Source organism: Nicotiana tabacum, chromosome 6, assembly GCF_000715075.1.
Source record: "Nicotiana tabacum cultivar K326 chromosome 6, ASM71507v2, whole genome shotgun sequence".
Taxonomy (NCBI): domain Eukaryota; kingdom Viridiplantae; phylum Streptophyta; class Magnoliopsida; order Solanales; family Solanaceae; genus Nicotiana; species Nicotiana tabacum.
Window position 1 is genome coordinate 73,377,841 of NC_134085.1, and position 11,213 is coordinate 73,389,053.

At 34.8% G+C, this 11,213-nt stretch overlaps 2 protein-coding genes across 2 annotated transcripts; both read left to right on the forward strand.

The window, feature by feature from the left end:
• Positions 1-4,988: 4,988 nt before the first annotated feature.
• Positions 4,989-5,900, forward strand: LOC107768833 (uncharacterized). The gene is made up of 2 exons (XM_016587983.2): positions 4,989-5,349; positions 5,464-5,900. The coding sequence occupies exons 1-2, from the start codon at positions 4,989-4,991 to the stop codon at positions 5,898-5,900; spliced, it is 798 nt and encodes a 265-aa protein (XP_016443469.2).
• A 50-nt stretch (positions 5,901-5,950) lies between these two features.
• Positions 5,951-8,130, forward strand: LOC142181883 (uncharacterized). The gene is made up of 3 exons (XM_075255523.1): positions 5,951-6,044; positions 7,007-7,120; positions 7,412-8,130. Exons 1-3 carry the CDS (start codon positions 5,951-5,953, stop codon positions 8,128-8,130), a joined length of 927 nt encoding a protein of 308 aa, XP_075111624.1.
• Positions 8,131-11,213: the final 3,083 nt, after the last annotated feature.

Sequence of the window (11,213 nt, forward strand, 5' to 3'; positions counted from 1 at the left end):
GGCTACGTCGACGTAGAACACTGAAAGCAATCATACTAACAAGAGTTTTCTCTTCTATTCTTCCTTAATCTGTATTTTAATGCTTTCAATTATTATCATGATTGTTAGTATGATTATCAGTAGTTAAACTCTTTTATCTAAGGTTTGATGGAAACTTTTAAAGGATGATTTTCTGTTTGCGTTTAATATGATTTTGCCATTGGATTTTTTTTTCTCATTCAACTACGTGATTATCTTAGTTGATTGAAGGGCTCTCAATTGACTGAACCTATTGAGTGTGTATTGCTTGAAAAAGGTACATATTTAGGTAGTTGTTGAGCAATATTACTCCTAACCTATGTTAGGAATCAATACGGAGGATTTAAAGGTGAGATTGAGAATAACAAAACCTTGGTGCGATCTTAGTGAACAGTGAACTAGTGCCAGCAATCGTAATTCGGAAGATTACGTATAGTAAATTGTGGTAGTTTTTCGGAAGAGAATTACGATACCCGAAGTACTCACGATCGGTAGATAATAGTTAGGCGAAATTATAGGAAACGTAGCAGGGAGAATTTCGACAATTGAAAAAATCATAACTCTAGACCTTTCCTTAATCGTGTCCCCAACCTTTAGTATCAGTAGTTATTAATTTACTATTTTAATTAGATAGTTAATTAGTTAGAAATGAAATCTCAATCTTTATAATTTTAGAATTTGTTCAAACTTGTTTTCTTAGTAATAGTAAACAGTTGTAGTTAAACCTTAGTTCTTTGTGGGATTCGACTTCGGATTCTTAGACCGAATGTTATATTTACAGCGACCGTTTAATCCTTTTTATAAGGCATAGTTAGGTGTGATCACTTGCACATAGTAAAAGCATGTAAACATTGCATCGAGAATACTAAAATCAAGAATAATCCTAAATAAGTTATTTTATTTACTGATACCTGTTCAAGAAGACGAAAAAGTGGAATCATCATGATGAATGGAATGCACAAGATGGACCAACTAAACTTTAGCTGATTCACTGAACATAAAATGAGTATACACATCCTAATACGCACATTAATTCCAAGTAGTTCCTCAATGTTAATTGATCTAACAAACGAGAGTGTAATTATAAAATAAAAATCTTCAAGGTTGGTCTTGAACTGTCATACACGTGCAATACTGGAAAAACATTAAAGGTCTAATTACTCAGTCCCATAATTAATTAAGTGATTAAATAAAAGAAAAGCAACAAGCTAGTGATCAAACGGAGTCAAAGCATAAGTTAGTAATTAAACCAACAAATACACAGCAGTAGATCACTTAACAGAAAATGGGCCAAAATATATGCATTGATAATTCGTTTATATCAAGTTGTTGATTATTAAAATAATAGATGCCGACAATTCAGACAAGACGGCTTTGAGGATTATTTTGGGGATTAATTAACCGACCTTTATCAGTGGGTAATCTAATACACAAGCTAAGGGCCGGGGGAGTATATAAAAACAATATAATTAGTACTGTGGAATTATTAAATCAGCAAGTGTGTATAGGACAGTTTGGATATGCATGCAAAGTTAGAAATTATTAATTAATACTAGTACTAGTAAGAGGGAGATATAGAAGACCGACTTTTATAGGAATTAGAAGAATGATAGCCATCATACAGAACGTTAAAAGTCGGCGCTTATGATTCATAAACCTGAGATCAAGCTCATTGACTCTGAATATATCTCTTTCTGGCAAATACGTACACTTCCGCAACATGTTATTTTTTTATATATATTAAAGTTTATATTTAATTTATATATACTAATAATATAAAAAATTATTGCATAAAATGAAATTTTAGCAGGATACTTATTATTTATTAAATTAAATTAACTACAATTATAGTTTAAGTTATTTGATTGAGTAATAAATATTTTTTATACAATTACTGCATAGAAAATTAAACAGTTTATGATTAAATGTGCTGCGACGATTAACTGATCTTCTTGAGTTCCTTAAAAGGTAAGTAGATCAATATCATTCATTAAACTGAATACTGTGCTAGTGCAAAAATAATTGAACAATTGCTCTAATAGTGCATATCGATTTTGTTTGGTTTTCGAGGACGTAGGTAAATGCCATTTACTGTGTGTTTGGTACGAAGAAAAATATTTTCACGAAAATGAGTGAGTTTATCACATATTTTATCTTATTTGATTGGTGGGTGAAAAACTGTTTTCGAAAAATATTTTTTAGTTATTTGTGAGTAAAAAATATTTTTTAGGAATATAATTGTGGGGGTGGGTTGGTAGGGATGGAGAATAAGGTGGGGAAGATCGAAAAAGAGTTTTAGAATATTTTCCCTTTTCTTGATAGAGAAAATATTTTCCTCCAATTTATAAAAAATAAGTTCATGAAAAAAATATTTTGAAAAATATTTTTCTTCCTACCAAACACACCCTAAGTCTTGTCGTTTTTGTAGGATCGGTAACGATAATTTACTATTTTGCTTTTGAGTCGTAGTTGACTTTCAAGGTGAAAATTACTAGTATTAGAAAAGAGTCTCACATAGTAATGTTGGTTTTATCAAATGAAACGAAAAACTTGAATTCAAAACTTATATTAAAAATTCATCTACCTTAATCAGATTTAATTTACAAAATATTTAATAAAAGATATTAGAAACATCTCATTAAGGAGAAAGAAGCTACTTTGAAATAGTGAGGGAGAAGAAAGAGATTGATTTGAGGCGTGATACTATGCAATCTTAAGGAGAAATATGAGCCTCCAGGATATTAATTAACTGATGCATTTTTGTTTCCAAATTTGGTTTACTCTTTGATAAATGTTCAAAGGTGACAAGACCACTTTTTCCAAATTAAGAGATAACTTTTGGAGTATGTCTTTTGAACTTAAATTTGAATAGAAATGTCTTCATCACCAAAGAAGTAAAGTGTGTAATATGCAAACTACCAAGTACCAACATCTCATGAAAGGGTAAAGCTTTTGGACATCAAAATATAATTGTATTGGGAAAATCAAGTTAATATATCGAATTAATTATGTGTTGATATGTCATGACACGTGGATCAGTAAAGGAATGACAGTTGGCGAAGAATAGTTGAAGAGGCACGAGCTTTAGCAGACGCGAGCAAAGATCCAAGAAAACCAGAAGGAATGGGTGCTCGAACCTCTTGATAATTTGAAGAAGCATCGGAAGAATGAACCTAAATAGCAAAAGAATATAGCTACGTATTATTGGTAGTTTATGAGCATTAATTACGAAAAATATTATAGAATCTGTATTGAAACAGTTACGATTGCCAATTATAACGTTACATTAAATGTCATTAATTACCCATGATGACTCCATTATGGAAGGAGAGAAACGTATTACTTAGAAATAGCTATAAAAGGTAAGGAATAAATATTTGTAAGGACACGAAATACTATTGGAATATACTAATTTACTTTACTTTCTATTCAGCTATTATTTACATCAATTAGTCCTATTTCTATTTAATTTTCAGTAACCCGAGTTCTTTTAAAAATAAACTTTGACCGAAATCCTTATTTTTAGTTAAACAAATTGGTTCCGTTACCGGGAATCTGATAATCATCCGCTTTCCAAATCGATTCTTTTATAAAAAATAATCATGTCGAATGTCAACGACAATAACCAACATAGTTTACCACTCCAAGAAGATCCACAACATCAACTTAACAAACAAGATGACAGAACCCCACCTCCTTCGCCACAACATTCTCAGCGGCAATTACGAGAGGGGACTTCAAACAGATCTGAATCAAATGAAAATGACAGAGTTGCAAACGAACAAGCTATCGATGAAGCTCTTAAAAACTTAATTGCTCAACAGGTCAACAATGCTCTCCAGGCTTTTACCAGCCAGTTGTCGGTTGTACCGCCAACACCAACTCCAAATAACAACATTTTGGAAAACCTTCGTTCTGGACTCGTTAATTTAGGAAGTGGTGGAACTCCCAGCAAGTCTCGTGATGGAGAACCAGGTAACACGGTTAATTCTGATTTACAAAATTTAGTATTAACTTTGCAGAAACAGCTCAAGGAGCAAAGCGACCGCATAGAGCAAATACCTGGAGTACCGCCTGTAATCAAGGGAATAGATATGGACAAATATTCGCAACAACCTTGGAAGCCAAGTTCTGCTCCTCTACCAATTCCGAAGAAATTCAAGATGCCCAATATTCCGAAATACGATGGAACAACTGATCCACGAGACCACGTAACTGCATTCACAACCAGTGTAAAAGGCAACGACTTGACCAAACAAGAAATTGAATCAATATTGGGCAAAAAATTCGGAGAAACACTTACTAAAGGAGCATTAACATGGTACTCTCTTTTACCCAAAAATTCTATAGATTCTTTTGTTGAGCTTGCAGTTTCATTTATCAAAGCACACTCGGGAGCTCAAAAAGTTAAAAAAAGAATGGAGGATATTTTCAAAATAAAGCAAGGAGATTCGGAGCTGCTCAGAGAATTCGTAGACAGATTCCAGCGTGAAAGGATGATGTTGCCACGCGTACCTGATAATTGGGTGGCTATGGCGTTTGCCAGTAATCTAAATGAGAAAAGTTCAGAAGCCATTAGATGACTTAAGGAAACTCTACGTGAATTTCTAGCAATGAGTTGGAATGATATTTACAATAGATACAGCAGGAAGCTGCAGATAGAAGAAGATACCATCACTTAGTCTCAAAAAGAGGAGAGGGTAAGTTCAAGATGTGCTGAAACTGGAAAAAGGTCCGGTAAAAATAGGTACGAGCCCTACATGGGACCAGCAGAAAGAGACTCGCGTTCAAAGTAGGATAACTCAAGGTACGATCATAGATCGAGAGATAGAGAATCAGGCTCATCATCAAGGTTTAGAAAAGAGCGAAACACACGAGAAACGTGAGATGATGATAGAAGCTCGAAGGCGAAGTTTGGCGGTTATAATTTCAATGTTAGCACATCAGAGTTAGTAGCAGTATTAAGAAGCATGGGAGATAAGGTACGATGGCCAAAGGAAATGAAATCAAACCCGAATAGGAGAAATCCTGATTTTTGGTCTGAGTTTCATAACGATCATGGTCACAAAACGGCGGATTGTAGATTGCTGCAAGGTGAAGTTGACCATTTGTTAAAGCAAGGATATCTAACCGAATTGTTTAATGAAAAAGGTAAGCAAGCGTATATAAAGTACAGGCAGGAGCCCCCTAAACCCCCTTCACCAAAAAGGACAGTTAATGTCATAAGCAGAGGAGAAGAAATTAATGGCATAACATATACGGCAGCCAAGAATGTTTCAAAAATTACAGGCACACACGGGAAGCGAGTTCAATATGTTTTGGAAGAAGAAAGTATTACATTTGATGATGCAGATGCAGATGGCGTGCTAACCCCACACAACGGCGCGCTGGTAATATATTTACTTGTACATGACACTAATGTGAAATGAGTTTTGATTGATATAGGTAGCTCCGTGAATATCATTTTGCTAAGAGTGGTAAACAAAATGCAAGCTGAAGATAAGCTGATACCCAAGGCGCACACCTTATCTGGTTTTGACAACTCGAGCGTCGTAACAAAAGGGGAGATAGTACTCACCATATTCGTAGAAGGAGTTGTTAAAGACACGAAATTTCAGGTGGTAGAGATTGACATGGCTTATAATATGATTCTCGGTAGACCATGGATTCACGGAATGGATGTTGTGCCATCTACCCTGCATCAAGTTATTAAATTCCCTTCACAACGGGGAATACAACAAATCTGTAGTGATCAGCAAGCAGCTAGGAGCATCAATTCCGTAGCAGATTCAAGCACAAAAACAATGAAAAATAGCAATCACAGAATCCAGTTGAGGATGCTGCAACACAAGCCCCAACTGAACACGAGCGAACAGATGTAGACTCGAGGCCCGATTCCATCCAAGAGCTAGAGGAAAATGAAAACATCAAAATGGCGATTGAGGAATTGGAAGCTATAGTACTATTTGCACCCTGGCCTGAAAGGAAAGTCTACATTGGGGCCAACCTAAGCCACGAAATAAAAGGTAAGTTGACTGAATTTTTGAAAACTAACGTGGATTGTTTTGCCTGGTCCCATTCTGATATGACAGGAATACCTCCGGAAGTAATAACTCACAAGTTAAATTAAGATCCTTCATATCCACCTATCAAACAAAATAAAAGGAAACAAGGATTTTTCAAAAATCAGGTGATTCAAGGTGAGGTACTAAAACTTTTAAAAAGTGGGTCCATCCGCGAGGTAAAATATCCAAATTGGTTAGCTAATACTATAGTAGTACCTAAAAAGAACGGTAAGTGACGAGTTTGTGTAGATTATACTGATTTAAACAAAGCTTGTCCTAAAGATTCTTTTCCATTACTGCATATAGATCAACTAATTGATGCTACTGTAGGACATGAATTGTTAAGTTTTTTAGATGCATATTAAGGTTATAATCAAATAAAAATGGATCCCATAGAAGAGGAGAAAACTTCATTTATAACAGACAGGGGGACTTATTGTTACAAAGTAATGCCATTTGGTCTCAAGAACGTTGGAGCCACATATAAAGGTTGGTGACCAAAATGTTTCAAGAACATTTAGGAAAAACCATGGAAGTCTATATAAATGATATGCTGGTCAAGTCACAACAAGCAGGGGATCATATCCAACACTTGTCTGATACATTTTAGATTCTCCGTAAATTTAACATGAAGATAAACCCTGAGAAATGTGCATTTGGAGTTTCGTCAGGTAAGTTTTTGGGATTTCTTGTTTCTAACCGTGGCATTGAAGTAAATCCCGCGCAGATTAAAGCTATTGAGGAAATTCCTGATACACTGACAAGTAAAAAAGAAGTACAGAGACTGACGGGAAGAATAGAAGCTTTGGGAAGATTTATTTCCAAATCATCAGAAAAATGATTCAGGTTCTTTTCAGCTCTAAAAAAGCAGGAATAGTTCGAATGGTCTGAGGAATGTCAACAAGCGCTTAAAAATTTGAAAGTATACTTGTCAAATCCACATTTGCTTGCAAAACCAAAAGATGGGGAGAAACTACTCATCTACCTTGCTGTTTCAGAATTAGTGGTGAGTGTTGTGTTAGTTCGTGAAGACCAAGGTAAATAGTCTCCAATTTATTATGTTAGAAAGTCATTATTAGATGATAAAACTCAGTATCCTCATCTAGAAAAACTTGCACTTGCATTAATTATGACATCTAGGAAATTAAGACCTTATTTTTAATGTCATCCCATCTCGGTAGTAACTGCCTACCCCCTACGTAATATATTACATAAACAAGAGTTATCAGATAGATTACCCAAGTGGGCCATAGAGCTAAGTGAATATGACATTACGTATCAACCTAGAACTGCAATAAAGTCGCAAGTGTTAACATATTTTGTGGCAGATTTTAGCCAAGGGATACAACTAGAAGCAGAAAAAGAACTACAGGTATACAACGGGTCTAATCCAGGAACTTGGACTTTATTTACTAATGGTTCATCGAATGTGAAAAGGGCAGGTGTATGTATTGTTTTGGTACCACCTATGGGAGAAACTATACGACAAGCCATAAAATGTCACCCTATTACTAATAATAAGGCAGAGTATGAAGCTATGATTGCGGGTTTAGAACTGGCACGAGAGTTTGGCATAGAACAGGTCGTAATCAAAAGCAATTCACAGCTCATACTTAACCAAATGCTGGGGACTTATACAGCTAGAGAGGCAGGAATGCAGCAATACCTGGAAAAGGCACATGATTTGGTTAGGCAATTCCAAACCTGGAAAGTCATGCAGATACCAAGAGAGGAAAATTTCGAGGCAAACGCCCTAGCTAATCTTGCATCTGCTACAGAAGTAACAAATGACGAAAATGCTTCTGTAATTCATTTATTTTATTCAGTACTTGATCAAGATAAAAACGAGCTAAATTTCAATAATTTAACTTGGGATTGGAGGAACGAGATTGTCACTTTTTTGCAATATGGAATTTTACCCGTAGATAAGAAAAAGGCTCAAGCACTCCGCAAAAAAGCTGCTCGATACTGTTTAAAGCAAGACAATCTTTATCATAAAATGATCGGTGGTCCTCTAGCAAGATGCCTTGGACCTTCTCAAACATAGTATGTGATGAGAGAAATACACGAAGGACATTGTGGAAATCACGTGGGAGGAAGATCTTTAGTAAAAACCATGATTAGAGTCGGCTATTATTGGCCAAAAATGGAAGAAGACGCGGAAAGTTTTGTAGCTAAATGTGACAAGTGCCAAAGATACGGTAACAACATGCATCGACCTGCTGAATTATTGTCACACCTCCTTTCTACACACCCGAGGGTATATAAGGGATTTTTTTCAATTAAAGTGATATTAATCGAAATGGGATTATTTATTTAATTTATCTAAGTCGCCACTTGGAATAGTTTGTTTTGGTGTCCCAAGTCACCAGTTTATTTTAAATAATCCCAATTTGAGGAAATTTCGACTTTATTATAAAAGTTTGTGAACCAGAAATTCTAGATAAGAAATTCTATTAACCCGGGAGAAGGTGTTAGGCATTCCCGGGTTTCGTGATTCTAGCACGGTAGCTTAGCGATTTATACTTGGCTCAAATTGTTTAATTACTCATTTTAAGGCATACGTGCATTTAAATTTTAACCGCTTTTAATCACTTGATTTTTTCGTAATTAAAGAATTGAGTTACGCGTGCGTATACTCTTTTCTTTTGGTGCGTCAAAAATCGTGTCACGCGAACGTGTCCACAATTAATAATGCTTCGTTTATTTTATTAAGAAAAGTTTGGTTGAAGTTGTGTGAACGCATCCCTCGAGTTACTTTTTAGAATTAAAATCGCAATTATGTTACGCGAACGTATACATAACCACAATAGTAGTCTAAGTCGAGCCTATAAAAAACTACGAGTGTTTAAGATAGTTTAATACTAGGTTAATAACAATATGAGAGCCATAGGTGATTTAATTAGAATGGCACACCTCGATCCATTTTTAGGAATTATATCTAACTATTATAATCTAAGGATGTTCTTATATGACTATTAGTTGAAAGAAAAACAAGTTGGTGTACATGCTGGGCCTTTAATTATTTGGAGGAGCTAGACCAGCAACGAACCCGAATTAATATCTGATTATGGGGAGCGAAATGTTGGGACTACTTGGGCTCGAAATTGAGCCCAAAAAGGCATGGATCTTGAAGACCTCGTCAGGCTTAATATGGTCAGGGTTGTTTCGTTTTGGCTGATGCCCAGCCCAACAATCCCATACAAATTGCAATTAATTAAATGTGAGACCTGATTAAAAGAAACAAACCGAGGTTTAACTCTGTTGGGCTTGAAATTGAGCCCAAAAATAGAAGAAGACCAGATCTGGTCACTCTGGACTCACAGTAGGCGGGCCAGCTTATGGGGGCCAAAATTAAGCCCAACATATTAATAGGAAGGCCTCTAACATAACAAGGCCATGGCTGAAACCCACACCTCTTAATTCACAAATAATAACAAGAAAACTATATAAAATCCTGGAAAACTAAACATGCATGAACAATCAGATTATTGACTTGTAATTCATTTGACATGCCCTTAATACTGAACCATAGGCTTAAAACATGCCTTAACCTACTCAGCGGCTATATTGATATCAAATACATAATCTACTTAGCAATGTCAAAATTCAAAACTATTTAGTTGAAGGGACAGTGCATCTTTCAAACATGGGTAAGATACCAACTAATATCCTCAAATGAAAAATCTAATTAGAGTTGTCATAAATAATACATAGGAAGATGAACTAACTTAAGCACTCATATGTGAGATTCCCAACTAAGAAAAGAAATTGTTGACCATCATGCAAATCAGAAATACTTAAACAAAAATAACAAACAAAGAATATCCTAAAATACTAAGCTACTTGAAAGAGAATCAGACGTAAATGAAAACTGGAGCTTAAACATTTGAGCATCAAACTTGCATTCAGCATTTACACATCATCTTTAAGGTTACAAGTATCATTATTCACTTCCATTCCAAGGATTCGAAGGTGTACCTGGATATTGAAACAAAGCAAAAAGGGATGAGAAGTTCAGCAAGCAAAGAAGTAGGAGTAAATCAGCAGCTCCCAAACAGCAATAATCAGCTTCTTAGACCAATTTTAAACCCAGAAAAACAGAAGTCCTTAGAAAGCTTTGAGGTTCTTACTAACAAAGAAAAACCAAAAAACAATTCCAAACCATTTTTTCCAAATAATGCAGAAACTTTGAGTATTTTTTAGGGTCTGAATTTTTGATGTTTTTCAGAACTTTTTTAGGCAGAAGATGATGCTCTGTGTGTGTCTGTGTGTGAGAGAATATTTTTCTTTTATAGAGTGTACAAAAAGGCATCAAAAAAGCATATTCTAACCTAAAATTCTAAACTTTGAGTATTTCTTAGGCTTTGAATTTCTGATGTTTTTCAAAACTTTTTTAGGCAGAAGATGATGTTGAATATGTGTGTGCGTGTGAGGGAATATTTTTCTTTTATAGAGTGTACAAAAAGGCATCAAAAAAACATATTCTAACCTAAAATTCTGAACTTTCATGATAGTACAACATCTTTTACAGCTGTATGTCATTTTCCTTATCCAATACTAGCATTTTTATGCTAAGGGTGGGGACAGCTGTGCAAAGTCTAGAACATTATGATATTAGCCTATGTAAAACTCCATTTTTACCCTTTTAGTTACTGACTATTTCAGCTTTGTCCTATGTTTCTTGTATTTTAATAAGCCCCACAAGTTCTGATGATTTACAAACTAGGAAAAACCAAAACAAAAGTCTATCAACAAATCAGAAAAATGCAAATTGAAAAATGTCAACAAAAACAAAAATTGAAGAGATGATGCAATTTGAACTAAAATTAACCTAATTGGTAGACAGGAGTATTTATCTAATCAAACAAGACTAAACTTAAACGGCTAAACTGAATTTTAAAACCACTATTTTACACAAAACAAATCAAGGTGGTGAAGCCAAGAAAAATCTAAAGATTATCAGCTAAACTAATGTTTGTAAGGCTAAATCAATTAAGTCCAGAATTAAACTCAATCAACAATTTCAACCCCTGAACTTGCATGATTTACTGAAAACAAAAATTGACTAATTATAGCATATTAAGAACTGATTAACAAGGGAATAAGAAGTCCGAAACCCTAAACTAA

Coding starts and splice junctions, on each gene's coding strand:
- LOC107768833 (XM_016587983.2), top strand. CDS start 4,989: ATGGGAGATAAGGTACGATGGCCAAAGGAAATGAAATCAAACCCGAAT. Junction 5,350..5,463: donor ATATGTTTTGGAAGAAGAAA/GTATTACATTTG, acceptor TGATTGATATAG/GTAGCTCCGTGAATATCATT.
- LOC142181883 (XM_075255523.1), top strand. CDS start 5,951: ATGGCGATTGAGGAATTGGAAGCTATAGTACTATTTGCACCCTGGCCT. Junction 6,045..7,006: donor CCTAAGCCACGAAATAAAAG/GTAAGTTGACTG, acceptor AAAATTTGAAAG/TATACTTGTCAAATCCACAT. Junction 7,121..7,411: donor GTTAGTTCGTGAAGACCAAG/GTAAATAGTCTC, acceptor ATTTTGTGGCAG/ATTTTAGCCAAGGGATACAA.